Raw genomic sequence first — 20,257 nt, forward strand, 5'->3', positions numbered from 1 at the left:
TAGTATGCAATATCCTTACCAACTAAGTTAAACTCGCAGAGATAAAAAAAAATGATCTCTTTAAATTAGTGTAAAATAGTCTTAAACTATTTGATAATTTAAAGTTTGACTAAAATGTAAATAGATTTCGATCAATAATTGTTTCTAGGGTTGAATATTGATTTAGTTTGAGTATGTGCACTATTCAGATAATATACTTTGACTACATCTTTGTAATATTATATAGGATTAAATATGTTGTTGATTCCCATAAAATTAGGGTTTTTTAAGTTTAGTCCTTGCTTAATTTTAATAGTTTTTTTAGTTTCTATAAAAAACTTCTGCACTCAGTTTTAGTTCCTAGTAAATTCAAATTTGTTTAAGTATGCTTAAACTCTAAAGTTTTTGAACAATTTTGTTGCAGATGTGTTAAGAACATTACTAAAAGTTCATCCATAAAAAATTATCTCAAAATTTGATTTCTACATCCAAATTTTTGTTACTTTTAACTTAAACATTTTTTGTTTAAAAAAATTCATATTTAATTAATTTCATGTTAAAATAACTTAAACATTTTTTGTTTAAAAAAATTCATATTTAATTAATTTCATGTTAAAAAATTCTGAATTTTAGTAAATGAACCTTTTTTTTTGTGGTGGCCGAGGTTCGAACCCCGGTCCTTGCATATCTTATGCATTGTTCATACCAACTGAGCTAAGCTCACGAGGACTAGTAAATGAACCTTTAATAATGTTCTAAACTTGTCCAAAAAAAACTATTCAAAAATTTAAGAGTTAATTAAACAAACTTTGTTTTAGTAGGAACTAAAATTACATGTAAATTCCTTCAAAAAAAAATACATGTAAATATTTTTTGTAAGGAGTAAAAATGCTACTAAAATTAAATAAAGATTAAACTTAGAACTTTCCAATTTTATAGGAACCAAAAACATATTTAACCCTATTATATAAAGACAAATAATAACATAAGATGTCGGATCTGTCTTGATAAATATTTTCAAAAATCAAATTTTATAATTTTTGCTAATACTTAATTAAAGATCAAATATGCACATTAACATCCGTAAAACAATCAAATAGATCACTTATTTTGAGATGAAGGGAATATTCTAATTTTTATTACGAAAAATAAATAGTCTATGGTATACCACAATTTAAAGGGCTGGTTTTCTCTTAAAAATAAATTATATTGTAAATTATTAAGAATCGAGGAGAGTTGACATGTAGGGTGTCGAGAGTGTGTGTCTTAAGCGATTTCACATTATAGAATTTTTGTTTTGACTGAAACAAACTTAACTCGTTTAATTAATAATAACAAACTCAATATAAGACAAAATATAATCATGAATGCGAGAATTAGAATAAGATAATGACGCCCTTACTTACAAATGGACAACACTATTTGTTTGTCTCTTGATAAAACTTATTTTAAAGTGATATTTTCTCTCGAGATTCAACATGTAGACGAAAAATCACCACTTTCCAAGCCAAAATTCATTCATTTGGGTAGAAAAAGAATGTGATTTTAATGAATCATTCATAGAGTTTATGAGAAATTAATTAAAGGCACCAATTTTAACCGTTAGATTGTTAATTACAACTTTTGCAAATAGTCATAAATAACCATCCATGAGGTCATACATGAGTGCATATCCTCAACTTTATAAACCCATCATACTATTTGTGTTTTTCGATGCGAGACTTTTTTGTGTGTCCTTTTAGTAAGCAAACATTTATTTTAACATTTTCTCCGGTTCTGTTTATAAGAAAAATTTGACTTTTTAGATTCATTGTGTAATTAATGTATTTTGTCTAAATATAGACCAAATATATCATTTATGCAATGATTTAAAAAAGTTAAATGTTTCTTATAAATAAGACCAAAAAGAGTACTTGAAGATATGATACTCAATGAAGATTTAGTCGCTCATTTGTTTCTTCAAGCCCTCGTTCATTCCTCTAAAAATTAATATTTTAGACACTCACTCCTTCAAAAAAAAATTATTTTAGACGCTCACTGTCTTTTTTAAGAAGGTAGATGATGATGTTAATCTTCGCAAGGATTAAAGTTTGTTCAGTGTTCCTTCATAATTAAAAACATCATTTCAATGATTTATATCCCGTCAAAATAAAGAGTATTTTAACGATTTCACATCAAAGAATAATTCTGATACATCACCAATATAGAACTTGTTAGATCGTTAACCAAATAACACACACCATCTATATGACTTTTAAAGCAGAAATAAGTATTGTCAAGTATTTTTGAAAATGGCTAAAACATGGTATTGGTCCCTGCAAAATAGGCCAGTTTTGGTTTTAGTCCCTGCAAATTTTTTTTTTATAGTTTTTGGTCCCTGCAAAAATAGGTCAGTTTTGGTTTTAGTCCCTGCAATTTTTTTTATAGTTTTTTGCCCCTGCAAAAATTTTTGTTTTTGGAAATAGCCCCTGACCCCAGTTATGTGATGATTTGTCACTTTTATAAATTAAAAAATAATTATTGTATCTGTTTTATTATTATTTTTTAATTAAAAAATAATTATTGCTATATAAATTATAAAAAATAATATTCTTTTTATTAAGTAAGCACATATGCCACATATGCACAAAAGTACAAATCATCACATAATTGGGGTCAGGGACTATTTCCAAAAACAAAAATTTTGCAAGGACCAAAAACTATAAAAAATTTTTTTGCAGGGACTAAAACCAAAACTGGCCTATTTTTGCAGGGACCAAAAACTATAAATTTTTTTTTGCAGGGACTAAAACCAAAACTGACCTATTTTTGCAGGGACCAAAAACTATAAAAAAAATTGCAGGGACTAAAACCAAAACTGACCTATTTTGCAGGGACCAATACCATATTTTAGCCTTTAAAAATCGACAGTTATTTTTGCTTGATTGATAGTGTAAAAAATATTTACACTGTCGATGCATATTTTACAGTTTAGAGTTAATCATACAATTGTAAAGGAGGAAAAAGCGAATTTTTCAAGCTTGGAATGGAGGTCACCCATTTGACAAATTGATAGTAACATCCGAAAAATTCCATTTCCAACAAAAAAGGAATTGCTGACGTGCACGGCTTCTATTGGACTATTTCCAATAGCGTTGAAATTCTCATCTTCTTCTTCTTCTTCATTTCTTGACCACGCACACCACGCTACCTTTCTGTCTAGGGTTCCTTCCCTTCTTCCTTCTCTCTCCGTTTATCCTCTTTCCCCTTCGCCGGTCGTCGGTGACCGGAATCCAATTTTCCGATCAAATTGAATTTGAAAAGTCGTAGGTAGCTAGCTTGTTCGAGTAGAGTAGAATTGAAGATGGCGAGTCGAAGGAGTGTTTCGTCTCCTAGAAGAGCCTCTGAGTCTGCCGTCGGAAGAGGAGGACCTCGTAAATCAATTTCCTTAGCACGCCCTATGTATGTATGCTTCTGTTGTTTGTTTTTTGTGGATTCTCCTGTTTAATCAAATGCTTATATTGATTGATTCCTAACTTTTTCAATGAAATATCTTGTATGATTAATTATTGTGGATTTTATTTGTCCTATGTTTTAACTGCTCTAAGTTTAAATAAGTTATTTTGTAATCATTATTTCGATTGTTTGGGGGAACATACATCATTCGGTTGTTTGGTGCCATAATTGTAGAATTCAGTATTTTCAAAGTGTCAATGTCAAACAAACGTGGCTTTCTAAATTTCAGCTTAATTGGTTGGTTTACACTTACAGTAGTATTTATGAAGAACTCTGACTTTAATGGTGTATTGGTTTGGGGGTCAATTTCGACTCTTCTTCCATCATCTTAATAAGATTGAGACATGATAAGATTTTCTAGGAGTCTAACCAATCAGAAAGTATGTAGACAAAGTGCACTCTTAAGGAGTGTTTCTTTGTTTCTGCAGTTCTTCTGCTGGTTTGCCTTGATATTTACTTCAAGAAATTATTTTACCAATCTGGTCCATATTTACTTTGTGCATATGTGGAATAAAGTGAATATGGACTATGTCTATGCAATAATTTCTCTTCTTCCTCTTTTTCTTTTAAACAGTTATCAGTTGTGGAGTTATTTGATCAAACCACATACATCTATATAAGAAACTGTATTCTTGATTCACAAAGGACTAGAGGAGCTTAAATGTTTTTCATGCGTTGTTACTTGTTAGTTGCATTCAGTTCAATAATTAAATTTTTACGCATAGCTATGATAGCTCTTGCTTTAGCATCGAAGAAGAGAAGATAAGCGAGTGAGGGTTTTATCAATTTAAATTACGGTATAGGATCTTGAATTTACATGGAATTGGACAGGGGTTTAACAGGAGAGCGGACAGTGAAGTCATTGCGTCTTTCAAAGGCTCTGACAGTACCCGAAACAACAACTGTATATGAAGCTTGTCGTCGGATGGCTGCCCGGAGGGTGGATGCTCTATTACTAACCGATTCTAACGGGTTGCTTTGTGGAATCCTCACAGACAAGGTGTGTGACTAAGATGTCTTTTTCTAACCAATTAACAAGAAAGAAAACAAGACTTCACCTACATGTCTTGAATTTTCTCATGCTTTTATCCCTATCTTAATTTTTGGTTTACAGGATATAGCAACAAAAGTTGTTGCCGAAGAGATAAATCCTGAAGACACACCTGTTTCCAAGGTTATGACAAGAAATCCGGTATTTGTCCTTTCTGAAACTCTTGCTGTGGAAGCCCTCCAAAAGATGGTGCAAGGTTGGTAGTTTATACAGATATGTACTCAGCTTTTCAAATTTATGCTGTGTCTTGCCCTTTTAATACATGGCTGATGTACGTCGACAGGAAAATTTAGGCATCTACCTGTCGTGGAGAATGGAGAAGTTTTGGCTTTACTCGACATAGCAAAGTGTTTGCACGATGCCACTGCACGTATGGAAAGGGCCGCAGAGAAAGGAAAAGCAATTGCAGCAGCTGTTGAAGGAGTTGAAAAACACTGGGGATCTTCTAATTCTGGTATGCAGAGTATTTTCATGCTTAGCTCTTCGATTTGTAATGTCGGCATCCCTAAAAAATAGCACTTTTGTATATCCCGCAGTTTCTAACAGCCGAGTTTTATTTCATGATAATTTGGTCTTTGTGCAGACTCTAATTCATCATTTGTTGAGGCCCTTCGGGAAAAGATATTCAAACCATCACTGTCCACAATCATTCATGAGAATTCAAAGTAGGTAATACCTTCTTATTTGAATTCAAGAAATTTTTTCATCAAATGTAATATTTCTGCGCTGTATGTTTGGTTGTCAACCAATTTCCTTTAACAGAAAATGGCACTTTTTAGGATGGTAACAGTTGCACCAACAGACTCAGTTTTGAAAACAACAAAGAAGATGGTTGAACTTCATGCAGGTTGTGCCGTTGTTACTGTTGATGGCAAACCTCGAGGCATCGTTACGTAAGTTTGTGGCAACTGAAATTTCCTGCAGCTCAGCAGTCCTCTTTTTCTGAAAAGTTTTTCTTGCCATCCCCACAACTATCATTATGTGTGTATGCAAACATTAATTTTGATCAATTATAATCTGCATACAAATTTCAGTTCAAGGGATATCTTGATGCGGGTAGTTGCACAGAATCTTCCACCAGCATCAACTCCTGTTGAGAAGGTACTTTATTTCATTTGTATTGCATTTAGAAGAAAATATTTACCCTTGTCCACCTTTTCCATTCTTAAATTTTGTAAAATCTAGATCTAGTAATGTTCAGGAATTAGGAGCATGTGTTTTTTACCCTCTGTTCCTTTTTGTTTTACAATGGCAAAATAATTTATATTATTAACGCAAAGCAGACCAAAAGGTCAAAGTCAAGATACACGAGTCACAGAATAGTAGTACAAGGAGTACTCAAATCCAGGACGAAAAGAAACAGCATAAAACATAAAGAGAAAAGGAGGAAAAACATCCTAAACCCCCCCATAGCTCCATAATCTCCAAAAGAAAAATACTCCCACAGGATCTCCGACCCAAAAGAACCAAACCAGCCGAGAAAGGAAAGAACAAAGCAGGCTGACCGTAGTCAGACGGGCGCAGATATCCTGTATTATCCAGCCCACAAGTCTTTAATGGTGCCAGCAAAGAAGAGGTGCCATATCCTACTCATAAAAGGAGTAAGGCTGTCCAGGTCGCCAGCCAAAAAAAACACTTGCATGAGGTGAATTTAATCAAATCCACTAGGTGGGGCTCTAATATAACTTTACCAGAGAAAATGAAATCACTCCGGTATCTCCAGATAGTCCACACAACCGCATGCCAAACCAACAAAAAACAGCGCCTAGACTTACCTCTCCCTGAACCTAGAAAAAGGTTAAGAACACCCCCCATCTAAACACACTATACCACACTCTACTAAAGAAAGGACAAGTAACAAAAATATGGGAAACCGATTCCATACCCACTTTGTTCCTTTGAGTTGATGTTTTAGAATAATACTTTGTTCATATTTATCAGTAGTTGTAAAAGTCCAAGATACCGTCAATTACTATTTTGTTGGTTAAATCATATATTCACCTAATTTATCAAAGTGATAATTTTGTAGAGAGAAAAAATTAAAGAGATAAAAGGATATATTAGGAAAGGATATTAAAAATAAATAAGCAAGAGCGTTGATTTTATTTGCAGTCCATATGTCGTTAGTATAGACGATGCTTGAAAAGGAATATAAGGAATACCGTGTATTAGAAATTTAGAAGGAAAAGTGGCCATTTTGGGTGTTCATTCCTTTTTTAATCCCCAACTTGATATATATGCAACAAAATATGCAGGTCATGACTCCAAATCCAGAATGTGTAATAATTGATACACCAATTGTCGATGCACTTCATACTATGCATGATGGAAAATTTTTACATCTTCCGGTGGTTGATAGAGGTAAAGTAAATATATATAGGATGGGGAACATGTTTGCTTGTGCATCAATATCTTTTCTGATTTGGGTGTTGGTGGTTGGAAACAGATGGCATGGTAGTGGCTGTGGTCGACGTGATACATGTGACTCATGCTGCTGTGGCTACTGTTAGTCAGGTGGGTTGTTATGTATCTTAGATAGAGAATAGAAAACTTGTTCAATTATTGTCTGTACTGCGGCTGCTTTATTTTTATTAATTATACCTGCAATTATGGTTCTGTCTTGGCCTAAGTTGCTTCCGAGGTTAAGGAATGTAGGTCTGTTTTCCCCTCTACAGCTAGCAATGTACAACCCCCCGCAATCTCTTTTATTTTATGGAACACATATTAGATACAATTGAATGCACATATATCACAAGTTTTCAAATATGTATGTCATGACATGAAAGTTAGACTTTCAAGGGATTAACATACTTCTGTAAGGGAGATAAATTCATCAGTTCAGAAAATGGTATTGGTGTCCTGTCAAGGTTCTCAAACTCAGAGTTTACACAAACTCATGAAATCTTGGTAGAATTGACTTGGAAACTATTTTACAGGATATAAAATAATGATGGTCAAAACACCAATCACAACGTGCATAGTAAATATTCAACAGTCTGTTCCTTTGAGTGCGCTCGGTTGGTTGAGGCTGCGGGACATTGCAATTGGCAGTGCACGGGTTCAAACCGCAGTGCACTCATTTCCCCATCCCCTTTGTGTGTACTAGGCTACCATGCCTCCTTGAGAAATAAAAAATAAATTCAACATTCTACCATAGTAATATAGCAAAAAACAGAAATAAAGTTCAAATATTCTGTACTCAACCAATAAAATAAACCTACGCCAGGCCTGTCAAATGTAGCATCAAAATTGATGGACAAACTCACAAATCGCAAGCTTCTTTTCATTATGTCTGAATGATAAAACATTTGTGCTTCACAATCAAAGACCAACATTAAAAATATTTGACTATTTTTCCTAAAAGTATGTCATTCTGTAACTGATCTTTTATTAACTGAGGTTAGAGCATAGTGCTGAGAATTGTCAAATGGCAAATACTACGATTCCATGGTTCATTTTTTAGTAAAAGATTTATGTGAATATTTTTCGTTAATATTTTTAATGGTGTTATCATTTTTTCCCACTATCTAGGTCGGAAACAACGAAGCTTCCACCACCTTGATGCAAAGGTTTTGGGATTCTGCCATGGCCTTGCCTCCAAATGATGATGACGATGAAACACGAAGGTTATATACATTGAAGTTGCTTGGATAACCTTTCCAACTTTTTAATGTACTTACACATTATTTATTATATTCCAGTGAGAGCTCCTTCAAAATAGGTTCTGATGGAGGAGAAACAGGGAGATCCCTTCCTTATATTTCTGCAAGCATGCCCAATACATTTTCCTTCAAAGTACAAGATAAAAAGGGCAGAATGCATAGATTCACATGTGGTAAGCAAACTATTGCATATCATCTGTTGGGTCTTCGTTTTTTTTTTTTTTTAATCTATCTGCGTGCACGGCAAAAGCATATAAGGGTTTGAGTATATGCTTCTAACAAGTATCAATTAATATTATGGCATGTTATCATTTACATTGATAGGTAGTGCCATACTAACAAGTAACGAGCAAACTTGTCTGATTATAAAAGTACAAGACACTATGGGATTAGGAACGAATGCATTAAACAGAAAGTTGTAGTTACACCTAAGGTGGAAAAGGTGATAAAGGCTATGTTTGGTAACGCAAATAAGCTAGCTTATAGCTTATTGGATTAGCTTATAAGCTTGTTTAAAAAAATTAGAAGTGTTTGGTAACAAGCTTTTTTCATTAGCTTATAGCTTTTCTTGAGATGCTATTTCAAGTAGCTTTTGAGCTTATAGCTTAAGACTTTTTATATTTTGTTCTAATTTTAACCTTGTAACGACCCACTCAAATTAAAACCCACTCATTCCCAAAACAAACTTCATATAACTTCTCCAGCATCACAAAAGAAAAAAACATCGTTTTATTCTCCATTTAATATTAATATTTTGAGCAAGATTTGCTTTACTTTTCACATTCATTCATACTGCATTCAAAACCAAGGCTACGAACAATCAGTATATACCTTTTTTTTGTTACAAACAATCAATCTATACTTGTATATATAAACTATTCTATTTTCTTCTTGTTGCAATTCATTAAATATTTAATTTTAAATAAATTATATAATTTTTTTTTTGGTAGTGGCCGGGGTTTGAACCCCGGACCTTGCATATTTTATGCATTGTCCCAACCAACTGAGCTAAGTTCACGAGGACAAATAAATTATATAATTACAAAGTTAAATGATTCATGTTAAATAAAAAAAATCTGAATTAAATTCATAAAGTACATTTATCATTTTGGAGATGAAAATAATTTGAAATAAATTAAAAGAAATCTTTTTCAGGGGTAATAATTAAATTATTTAAAAATAAATATATGAAGTAAAAATTGTTTATAAATTATTATTTTTTTAAAATAAACAAACATGTCATTTTATATTTATCAGCTATTTTAACAATCAATTTTGCCAAACACTTTAATTTTGATAAGCTAACTTTTCAACTATCAGCTATAACTATAAGCTAACTTTTCAGTTATCAGCTAGCTTATAACTTATTTTTACCAAACACACCCAAAATCCCACCATAGGTGGTTTGGTCATGTGTAGATATGATCAATGAATGTACAAGGGTCTGTTTGGATTGACTTATTTGAACTTATCTACTGACATAGCGTTTATGAGACTTCAGGAGAGCTGTTATGACATTTTCATAAGTTGTTTTCAGCTTATTTCCATAAGCTCTCCAGTATGACTTATGAAAACAACTTATAGCTTATATGAAAACAATTTAACTTCATTTTATCTTTTCTTATAGAAATAGTTTATTCTTAAACACTTGTATGATAAACGCTTACACTATTAGTGTTTAATTAAGCAGTTTATCCAAACAGATTCCTTGTCAAGAAAGTATGTCAGATGTAGTGTAAGTTTAGTAGTTGAGTTTGGGGAACAAAAATTATGCTATACCATTAAAGCAGGATTTAGTCTTATAGATTTAAGTTGTTTGTTGGTCATCACTAGACAATTTATAATGCATCATTATGGGAAGATTTGGATATTTTATCTATGTGGCAAATCCTACTACCTAGTGGGAAGTGGGAAAGAACCGGTGTTTGCTTGGGTTTTAGTTTTGAATGAGTAATGGATGTATTGTTTTTTCTTAGACAAGGTCCATATAATTGTTTCTACAAGTTTTCTTCATTGCTGGTTTTCTTATTAAGATGGGTTTCTTGTTTTTCTTTTCCTTTTTGTTTATTTATTCCCATAAAAAATAAGTATAAATATAAGGGGTTTTATTATCTCTATGAGTAATTTACGATTGGATAGGACAGCCTATTTCAAGTAAAATTTGTTTGTAGGAAACTAAAATTTGAATGTTTTGTGATGTTGCATACGAGTTTAGATACCCGGAGCATGACGGAGGTTATAAGTTCTATCCTTCAAAGACTTGGTACTGATATTGACCCTAACAATCTGCCTCAAATTCTGGTACTTTCCAAAGCATAATATTTATGTTCTTTAGGTTTAATTGATATGTAACCCCATCCCCTACTTTTCATAAGCTGACGAGTTTTTTGTTTAGTATGAAGATGAAGACCATGATAAAGTTGTATTGGCTTCAGACAGTGATCTTGCCGCAGCTGTGGACCATGCAAGGACTGTTGGTTTGAAGGTATAATAGATTTTTTTGCTGGTTCTTGAGTCCTAAATGTGATATTTTGCACCCGGAAAAAGTTTAAAATCTGTAGTTATGTGTGAATTATTGATTTAGTGCAGATAAGGATGACGGTTTTTATATTATTATTCAGGATTAGATATGTTTATAGTGTTTGTAATATATTGAGTTTTTTTGTTTATTTCTAACTTTTTTTTGTTCAAAATGGTCTCTGCAATTTGGACTAACGGTGTTTTTTTTGAATTTGGGTTGATGATTTTGTAGGGATTGAAATTGTATTTAGACTATGAGGGAACACGTGGTCACAGGAAAGGTTCACGTTCGGGAAGTTTAGAGCATGCGTATTCAGATGCATGGGCCTCAGCATATAGTGGTGTTGCTGCCGGAGCTGCCCTTGTTGCTGGCTTAGGCCTTTTAACATACTTGAAGCGAGTTTGATCGAAGGAAGAAACTAGCTTTCCGTTGATATATAAAGGCCAATCTAAAGCATACTGGAACTTTGTATGGTGCAGACTGCACCTGACATATTCATATTCTGGAATTTTGTACAACTACATTCTTTTCTATAGGAGATGAATGTTAAAGCATTTTTTTTTCTTCATGTTGGTCATTGTACTTTATGAAAATTGGGATATGTCTTCCCTTGCTGCTTGTATACTTGTAATTTTAGGTTTTGTAGCCTCATCACTTATTTGCCGAGGCTGTGTTGTGTACAAGAATAAACGACATTAACGGAAGTTTATGTCCATTTTTTCTGACATTGAGTTTATAAAACCAATTGATTATGATTGGATTTACTGATTCTAATATTTTTTATATGTTGGTTTTGTTTGTAAATTATCAAAATAATGCTGAGTAGAGCATTCAGTGACGTGATTTTGTGTTGTCATAAATTTTGAAATGCTTTCTTTCTTAGAAGTTGGACCCCCTTTGGTAGTAACAGGCGCAAATTAATATCGGTTAGTTCAGTTACTGGATCATGTAGTTACAGTAAGTGTATTCTTTTTTTTTTTATCTGTTTGTCCCCAAAACAAGTGATTTTGAGTGATAAATGTTCCTCCATCGTAAAATAAAGTATGGCCCATCTGATCATGTGATTAAGGGCCTGTTTGGTTGAGCTTCTGCCCAGCCAAAAGCAATTCTCTACATTGCCAAAAGCAATTCTAGCCAAAAACAACGTGTTTGGTTTGGCTTTTCAGAATTGTTTTTATCCTTCAAAAGCAATTCTCCATGAAGCTACAAATCCTAGCTTCTAGCTTTTCTAGAATCAATTATAAACGGTAAATATTATATTTTATTATTACAACCTATTATTTTCCTTTATTGCCCTTTATCAATTCTCCTTCTTTATCAATTCTCCTTTAGCTATGTCTATTTTAGTAATTATACATTCAAAAGCAATTCTACATAATTGTATCCAAACATAAATCAGTTTGTTTAATCAATTCTACATAATTGTATCCAAACATAAATCAATTCTCTCAGAATTAATTCTGTCAGAATCAATTCTATCAGAATCAATTCTGTCAGAATCAATTATATTCAAAGCTGAACCAAACACACACTAAGAATCTCTTTGCCAGGTCATAGCCCCTCCTTCCTCACTCATTAAAAATCTCTCTTATTTTATTTTTTTTTCAAGGAAGGGGTTGGACACTTGGGCAAAATTCAAAGGTAAAAGGTGAAGCGTGTCACACCACTTTACTTACTATCTTCGATCACACAGTGTAAGTATTCTCAGTATTTAAGTGAAAAATAACATTTTCCTTTGGTTGTTTTCTAGTCTCACGGTCACGGACTTCCAAATTAACGTCCTAATCACAATATGGATTAGTATATTATAAATTATAATGTATTGTGCATGCCTCAAGTGTAGACAAGGAAATCCAAATGATGACGAAATCTCAATTGGCAAAACATTGATTGAAATTACTCGTCTCATTTCACATGTACCGTTTTTGTGTATATTCAATCACTAACCGACTAGTCTGGTGGCAATATCAAAATGGGTCCATGGAATCTAATCATAATACAAATATCTTCCACTGACCATTCTACCCTCATATGCAGGCGTGGACGAGGATGCTAAGAGCATCTCCAATGCTAGAACCAAAATTTTGTTCTTCAATCACTTTTTGTGGGTCCATAGATGACACATAAGATTTAAGAACTATCACTCATTTTTACTCCAATGCAAGAACCATATTTGTGTTCTTATATTACTTTTTAGGGTCCCACAATAGACCCCACATATTTCTATTTATTTTCTTATATCACACATTTTTCCTTTTATTTTCTCTCTCCCTCTACTTTTCCTGACGCAAACCTGCTAGAACATGTTCTTCCTATGGAACTGTTCTCCAACTTGGCTTGCCATGTCACTCTCCTCCAATGGAGTAAAAACTAAGAACATGTTTTTGCACTCTAAGAACATTGTAGAACATAGCATTAAAGTTGCTCTAATTTCTACGTTGCAATTACATAGGTTTGGTAAAATTAGCTGATAGCTGATAAGCTAGCTGATAGCTTTTAGCTAATAAGTTAGCTGATAGTTTTTAGCTGATAAGCTAGTTGAAGTATATGGTAAAATTAGCTGATAACTTTTGCTTTGAATAATAAGGGTAAATATGGAAGAAAAAATGAGAAGCTAAAAGCTATAAGCTCAAAAGCTACTTGAAGTAGCTTCCGAAAAATAGCTTATAAGCTCCTGAAATAAGCTATAAGCTCGTTGTACCAAATAGAGCTAAAGTGTTATCAAACAGAGCTTTTTTTGTCAAATGAGCTTATAAGCTAAAAGCTAAAAGCTCTTTTTTTGGGTTTACCAAACAGAGCCATAGTGTCATTGTCCCCACATTCTTTTTTTTTTTTTTTGGTACAATTGTCCCCACATTCTTATCTACTAAACTAAATAAGAAAATACATGTCCGGTGAATTTACCATTTTACCCTTATTGAGGGTATTATGGTAAATTAATTAATTGAAGCTACCCTGGCTATATATATGTGTTGTTTTTGTTGATGAAGAAAAGAAAGAAAAAAAAAAGCAAAACAGAACGGACGGGACAGAGAGGGAGAGGAGAAGAAGGAAAAGAAGGGAGGTCGAGGGAGAGGAGAAGAAGAGGAAACGGGTAACCAAGAGGAAGAAGGAAAATTGGAGAAGAAGGCAATTGGGGAAGAAGGCAAGCTTGAGAGAGTTCATTCATCCACTACCACAAATCTCACCTCACATCATTATCATCATCTTCAACTTCAATTTCCAATTTTAAGGTGTGTCTCCCTTTTCCTTTCCCTCATGCATGTAGAAATTTGATGAATTTAGAGTTAGGTTTTCATTTGGGGGAAAGGGAATTTTAGGGTTTTATGAAATTGAGTAATAAGAATAGTGAAGTTTTTTTTTTTTTGTTATTCATTCAATTGGTAATTAAGTTGTTGTGGGGTATGTTTGAATTGATGTTTTAGTGTTTGGGTTAAAATTGAAGTCTTTAGAAGCAATAAGCTGTCAATTAAGTTGGTAGTGGATGAAGAAACCTTCATTTAGTGTTAGGTTTACAATGAAGAAAAATCAATTTGATGAATTTTGTTAACTTGCAGAAATATGCAGCACAGGGTGGGCCTGAGTTTTTCATTGTAAACATCTGTGGTGTTGTTCTCCCTTTGAATCCTTCTTTTCTTAAGATCATGACTCTGCCATATCTAAAGTAGGTTTCTTTTCTAATCAATGAAACTTAATCTTTATATAATGTGCATCTCATTACTTTCCTTTTTAGTAAATCATGGATTTAATCATGAAATTGATTGATATTGTGTTTGACCTAACTTCTCCTTAAAAATACTTTTTCTGCAATTTTTGTTCTTGATCTTGAATAAGCATTTTGGTTGAATAAATTTGCAGTCTATTTATGTCAAAATTGCTGATCTAAATCTATATGTAGGAAATGAAAGCCGCTAGCATTGTAGATGGAAATGGTACCGAAACCGGACATATAATTGTCACAACCATTGGTGGTAAAAATGGCCAGCCAAAGCAGGTGTGTGTGTTTGATTTATCATTTCTGATAATTATTGGACAGCTATATAATCTATAAACTTATATGTTTGGCATCTTTGATTTTGAGTAGGTTTGATCTGCTTTGATTTTGATTTGTTTTTCTGCTTTTGCTGTGACAGGCAAAGTGTTTGGAGACTGGAGAAACTGTGGCTATAAAGAAGGTTCTTCAAGATAAGAGGTACAAAACTATTGAAGAAGGGTGGAAACAAACTAAGGGAAGTGCAGTCCTTTGGAACAAAACACATCTTCGTCAATGCGTAGGAAGCCATAACAGTTCTATCTAGAGGTTGTGCCATTGGATTCTCATAAAACTAAAGAGAATGTAACTGTGACGGTTCGATTTTGGTCTTTCAAGTAAATGATTGTGAATTTTGTGATTGTGTTTTGTGTCATGAACCAACGCTTCAATCATATTTTGTTTGCTACATGTGCATTTTTGAATAAACTTTGGATTTTGCCTTTTGTGCCATGAAATTTCTCAGCATTTTCACCTATTTTGAAAATTTATTGACATTTAATTATATTTGAACATTTGTTGTGTGTGCAGGTTGGCTTACCTCTTCTTAATCTTGGTGTGTAAGATTTCACCAATCACATATTTGAGAGTTCCTCCTTCAAGTTTTAGTTTTTCTACTCCTCATTTCTTCACCCATGTGTTGGACTATGGTTTTTCAGCTAGGTTGCATTTGCTTTTATTACTGTCCTCTTTAATTTCAATCTCCCTACTGCACACCATTGTAGATTAGTGTTTTCTCCAGTTGGCCTAAATATAGATGCCTTTGATTTTAATTGAAAAATGTAACATTTCATGTCTCCATAAAATTCAACATGCCGCTCCCATTGTTGAGAAGCATATCCTCCATATATAACCATTTGTATCCTTAATAACTAGCACAGTTGGGCCTTCATGATTTGAAATGTTGTCCAAGAATGTATTGAAACTAAGACCATTAACAGAACTATGATACAAAAGATTCCAATCTTCCAAATCATGCTGGGAAAGTGCTCTTCCTATATGCCAAGCATACTCTTTTCTCAAAAGTACAATGTTAGAATCAATATCCTTCGGGGTTAGTAGAAATGCAGGAACCAAATGGCTTATTCAAGAAATAAAGCATTCTTTGTTTGTATATATATTATGTTATTCATATTCAAATTACTGGTGTTGATTTATAATTGAACTCTTGCAGCCCCTATGTACTACAAAGGTGTATACCACCTTTTCTACCAACATAATCCACTTGCAGAAACATTTGGTGATATAATTGTATGGGTTCATTCTGTATCCTATGATCTCCTTAATTGGATTCATCTCAACAATGCTCTTGAACCAAATGGGACTTATGACATCAACAGTTGTTGGTCAGGTTCAGCCACTATACTGCCAGGTGAAGAACATAGACACATTTTGGCTTAAGATCTTGCCATTGTTGCAAACCAATCTTTTATTTTTTATGGTGGCAATCTTTACATTATATTTGGATTGTTTCCTTTTCATATTGAAAATTAAGATTGCTAGCTAAACTTGAATTTGTTGTGCTTTCTTTAAGCAGGCAAATAAGAAAATTGAAGATGCTAAGTTGGCAAGAGATTTCCAAACCAGTTTATTTAAAACATAAGTATCTAAAACACGAGTTTTTGTTAAGATTGTAAAATCATGCAGATCTGATTTAGTGCTGAGTTTGATAAAATCATACGTGACACTGATTTTGACACAATTTGGAGCTTCAGTGAAATGATAGTGTCACAGTGATTTTACTAAACTCGATGTCAATTCAAACATGCATTAAAATTGGAATTATGTGAGATTATAATTAGAGTACCTTTGCGAAGGAGGTTACTTTCCGCAAAAATGAAAATGTGAGTTTCTTCATTGTTTTATGTCAATTTGGATCATTGTTTTGTATGCAAGTAGTCTAGCTTTATTTCTTAATGTAGGATTTTATTTTTGAAGATTTCTGAGTGTTTTGTTACGTGGATGATTCTTAGAGATCATTTGGGGTCAAATTCAGCACTGAACAGACAGGAGAATGTGATGGAAGATTCTTGTGGATATATTTATATGTTGGGAATTATATTATCACAAAGACTGTAAAATTTGTGAGTGTTGGTGCAAGATGAATGATATGTTGATATGTTGGGAACTATTTATATTCCGGTTTCAATTATATATATATATATATATATATATATATATATATATATATATTCAGTTTATATATTTATATGTGTAAAACTATTTATATATAAAACTTTCCGTAATTGACAGGATAAGATGAATGTTGACAAGGATAGTTCCGACTCTGATGAGAGTGAGGAGTGTGAGGATGAACCATCGAAAAGACCTCAGAAAAAGGTCAGCATATACTTTGTTCTGTTTGCGTAACTTTGATTTTAATTTTAGTTTGGTGTTTATTTTTAATAAAAAATTTGCTTTGGTTTTCTCTAAAACAATTTCTAATAATAGCTCTGTGTTTGGAGTAAAAAGGGATGATTTCTTTACACTTTTGTCTTAACAAATTCACTGCTATTATCTTTAGGTGTGGTCATTGCAAGGACCTTGCTTATGTAAGGATGTTCTCATGTCTAAGACTACTTTTATCATAGTTTGATGAGTTTCCCCTGATTATGAATATATCAAGGTTGATCATGATACTGTTTTTACAAATTTCTTCAGACTTATGAAAAGGTTGCTGCAGCCTTTAGGCTGGAGGAAGAAGTAGTTATATCTAATGTTGATGCTGACGAGTACAAGGATTTGGCCGAGAAGTGAGTGCCGTAACATATTTTCATTTGTTTTATTAAACTAGGTTGAAATCATATTTAACAAATGCATGTGCCTAATCTGGTTTATTTGCTAATACAGATATGATGTTCATTCCTATCCCACATTTAAGTTTTCCCCAAAGAACAATAAAACCGGTGAAGATTATGTTGGTGGTCGCGATTTGGACGATTTTGTAGTTTTAATTAATGCGAGATGTGGCACCAACTGTGATGAACATGGTCAACTTACTTCTAAAGTTAGTTTAAAATATATGTTTAGCATCAAAAGAGACTAGAATAATATACTTGATAGCTGAGTGAACTAATTATTCATGCTTTAGGTCTCTAGATGGCTTGGTGAAGGAGTTTGTGAATGTTGACGACGATGAGAAGAAGGTTGTCTTTTCGCGACTTGAAGAGGAAGTTAATACGCATAAGGGTTCTGCTGCAAGGCTTGACTGATATCCCCATCTTTTCTGTCCTATCACATTGGAATTTATTTGTACTTTCTATCTCTATCTTACCTGTGTTGACCAGCAAGGATCCTTTAGCAGACAATCTTAGCCCACTCGAGAGAGCTGTAAGTTAACATCCCCGGGATAGTGCTACTTGTGCATCAATTGATGCAAATGGCTCCTAACATTATTAACTTTGTGATTTTAGGCTGAAAGAGAGCTTATGGTGCTGGACACTAAGGTTAAGCTGCAGGTAGCTTCTTTGATGTTTTAAATTAAATATGTTCCCTCTGTGTGTGTTTGTGTTTGCGAGCTCAATTGCAAAAATGTATCTTCTTTTTTTTCCATTTTATTTGTTCCTCTCTTTTAATATTATGTTTTTCTTGTCACACAGGATTTATGGCTGCAGCTTCTTAAATTGGGATCGACAAATGATCCTCAATTGGAACCAATGAAGATTAAACTAATTACGATGAAAGTATTGCACTTGCACAACCAAAGAAGCCTGGTTTCTTTTCAGAAGAGAGAGTTTCATGAGTATAGAGTGAGAAGGACACATTTAACAACAATACTATGACTAATACCTTACTGGAAGCACGAGATTAGGTTCCATTGAATTTGTACCTTTTTAGCAACAATACTATGTACAAATTCAAGACTATTGAAGTTTTAAAAATGCAAAGTACACAATTTGGACCGTTATTTAAGGTAAAAAAAAATGATGTTGACTGCAGGGACATATAGAAAAACCTTGGTCATCATATATCTTAGTTTGTAACAGTATTTATTAGAGGATACTAGAACTATAATGTTCGCTTGAACCATAAAAAAAAAAAAAATTGCGTGAGAATCATAAATAGTGTTACAAAGAAACTTCTCTCCATTCCCCTTTATTTCAAGATTCAAATAAATTTAGATGTTCAAAAGTGGCTATAGTAATTATCATCCATTCTTTGACAATTTTCTTTTATTCTTGGTTTTTTTCCATCTTTTATATCATTATATCATTTTTGAAAGAAAAAAAATCAAATAACCATGCGTTTAAAAAAAAATTTCCCTTCGATTTTTTTGACCTTTTTTTTTTTTTTAAGAATATGAAGTTTGCATTTTCACTCATGTTATGCTCTTTCCATTAATTTGATAGAATGTGAAAAATGCAGCTACTTCTTTGAAAAATACAACTACAAGAAAGACAATGTGGTTGCTTGATGTGCTTACCGGTCAAGAATACGATTGCCGCCTCATTACCGCTGAGCGTAACAAGGCCGAAAAATCCTTGGGAGGAGGTTGGTTCCAGTTTGTTAGGGACAATCACCTACAAGAGGATGACAAGCTGCTATTCGATTTGGAAGTTGTATGCTGGCAAGTATATTATGTATAATATTTCAATGACAATATGTTTTAAATAAGGTTTGGATTTAGTAATACAACCCTTTTTTTGTAATCAACCTTAAATTGGTTGTACACTACATGGCAGCATCTATATTTCTGCTGCAGTACACTATGTATGTAATGGCAATGGTTGTTATGTTATCTTTTATGTTATGCCTTAGACCATGCATCACAAATATTCGGATTATGTGACTTTTGTTCTCAAATTTACAAAGAATAGCAATGTTCCGTAATTTGAACATCTTGCTTAAGCTTGAATAAGACAATTTGCATCTTAATGTATATGATAGGCTCTTCTATGCACTGATCTCTAATGGCAGCTTCTTTCGCATAATACAGCCGAGAAACCATCACAGCAAAGTGTGCAAGCTTGGGAAGGTTGATTTTGGTCTCAAAGTCTGATGAAATTGTTATATAACTGTATCAAAGTATCACCAGCCTGAAAATTCGAAGTAAGAATAATCCGTCAAACAAGTTAGGATTGACCATATGGATAATAAGGTTAGATCATGTGAAAGGATTTATATACGTGGCACTAAATTGCAGTTAATATCTGCCTTTGCTCTGGGTGGCAAAAATACCCATACCCACGGGTACCCGTGGGTAAAATCCGTCACGGGCATGGAGCGGGTAGCTAAACGGGTATCCACAGGTATAATAAACGGGTATTTGACTACCCGTTATTATATGTACACAGACACAGATTTGATTGTATCCATACCCACGGGTACCCATACCCAATAAATTAAGTAAATTACTAAAATATCTTTATATATCATATCTTATTACTTAAAGTTGTTACCTTATTGAAGAAAATTTTACCGCCCACCTAAAAATCCTCAATAATAACCTATTTTTATTTTAAATTTTTTTAATTCATTTTATTAAGTTCACCGTTTCCACTTCATCACATCATAAAACA

The 20,257-nt window shown here is 33.1% G+C and overlaps 3 protein-coding genes across 9 annotated transcripts; all 3 read left to right on the forward strand.

Moving 5' to 3' along the window:
- The first annotated feature begins 3,153 nt into the window (after positions 1-3,153).
- On the forward strand, positions 3,154-11,472 carry LOC146941889 (CBS / octicosapeptide/Phox/Bemp1 (PB1) domains-containing protein). Of its 2 annotated transcripts, none has more exons than XM_085755741.1 (14): positions 3,154-3,420; positions 4,306-4,474; positions 4,589-4,721; positions 4,809-4,979; positions 5,109-5,190; positions 5,305-5,418; positions 5,560-5,626; positions 6,781-6,886; positions 6,972-7,039; positions 8,057-8,151; positions 8,227-8,360; positions 10,403-10,488; positions 10,583-10,672; positions 10,940-11,472. In XM_085755741.1, exons 1-14 carry the CDS (start codon positions 3,323-3,325, stop codon positions 11,111-11,113), a joined length of 1,587 nt encoding a protein of 528 aa, XP_085611867.1. In that variant the 5' UTR covers positions 3,154-3,322; the 3' UTR covers positions 11,114-11,472. The 2 variants fall into 2 exon arrangements, with proteins under 2 accessions (XP_085611867.1, XP_085611868.1); XM_085755742.1 differs by having other exon boundaries at positions 4,317-4,474.
- A 2,204-nt stretch (positions 11,473-13,676) lies between these two features.
- Positions 13,677-15,263, forward strand: LOC146941890 (glycogen synthase kinase-3 homolog MsK-3-like). The gene is made up of 4 exons (XM_085755749.1): positions 13,677-13,941; positions 14,266-14,372; positions 14,607-14,702; positions 14,842-15,263. Exons 3-4 carry the CDS (start codon positions 14,610-14,612, stop codon positions 15,004-15,006), a joined length of 258 nt encoding a protein of 85 aa, XP_085611875.1. The 5' UTR covers positions 13,677-13,941; positions 14,266-14,372; positions 14,607-14,609; the 3' UTR covers positions 15,007-15,263.
- Positions 15,264-15,367: 104 nt separating this feature from the next.
- Positions 15,368-19,476, forward strand: LOC146941891 (putative protein disulfide-isomerase A6). 6 transcript variants are annotated; one of them, XM_085755743.1, is made up of 8 exons: positions 15,368-15,792; positions 15,913-16,110; positions 16,712-16,822; positions 16,992-17,078; positions 17,400-17,491; positions 17,589-17,728; positions 17,838-18,196; positions 18,338-18,645. In XM_085755743.1, exons 2-7 carry the CDS (start codon positions 16,012-16,014, stop codon positions 17,948-17,950), a joined length of 642 nt encoding a protein of 213 aa, XP_085611869.1. In that variant the 5' UTR covers positions 15,368-15,792; positions 15,913-16,011; the 3' UTR covers positions 17,951-18,196; positions 18,338-18,645. The 6 variants fall into 6 exon arrangements, with proteins under 6 accessions (XP_085611869.1, XP_085611872.1, XP_085611870.1 ...); XM_085755744.1 differs by lacking the exon at positions 15,368-15,792 and adding an exon at positions 19,104-19,476 and having other exon boundaries at positions 15,803-16,110; positions 18,338-18,651; XM_085755745.1 differs by lacking the exon at positions 15,368-15,792 and having other exon boundaries at positions 15,803-16,110; positions 17,838-18,068; positions 18,152-18,196.
- Positions 19,477-20,257: the final 781 nt, after the last annotated feature.

The sequence above is a fragment of the Medicago sativa genome, chromosome 3 (assembly GCF_051527215.1).
Source record: "Medicago sativa cultivar Bolivia chromosome 3, Bolivia_mono, whole genome shotgun sequence".
Taxonomy (NCBI): domain Eukaryota; kingdom Viridiplantae; phylum Streptophyta; class Magnoliopsida; order Fabales; family Fabaceae; genus Medicago; species Medicago sativa.

Excerpts from the sequence above, each read along its gene's own strand:
- LOC146941889 (XM_085755741.1), top strand. The coding sequence starts at position 3,323 with ATGGCGAGTCGAAGGAGTGTTTCGTCTCCTAGAAGAGCCTCTGAGTCT. Across the intron at positions 5,627-6,780 it reads CATCAACTCCTGTTGAGAAG|GTCATGACTCCAAATCCAGA; the intron begins GTACTTTATTTC and ends CAAAATATGCAG. Across the intron at positions 10,673-10,939 it reads CAAGGACTGTTGGTTTGAAG|GGATTGAAATTGTATTTAGA; the intron begins GTATAATAGATT and ends ATGATTTTGTAG.
- LOC146941890 (XM_085755749.1), top strand. The coding sequence starts at position 14,610 with ATGAAAGCCGCTAGCATTGTAGATGGAAATGGTACCGAAACCGGACAT. Across the intron at positions 14,703-14,841 it reads AAAATGGCCAGCCAAAGCAG|GCAAAGTGTTTGGAGACTGG; the intron begins GTGTGTGTGTTT and ends TTGCTGTGACAG.
- LOC146941891 (XM_085755743.1), top strand. The coding sequence starts at position 16,012 with ATGATCTCCTTAATTGGATTCATCTCAACAATGCTCTTGAACCAAATG. Across the intron at positions 16,111-16,711 it reads TTCAGCCACTATACTGCCAG|AGATCATTTGGGGTCAAATT; the intron begins GTGAAGAACATA and ends GATGATTCTTAG. Across the intron at positions 17,729-17,837 it reads CACCAACTGTGATGAACATG|ATGGCTTGGTGAAGGAGTTT; the intron begins GTCAACTTACTT and ends TTAGGTCTCTAG.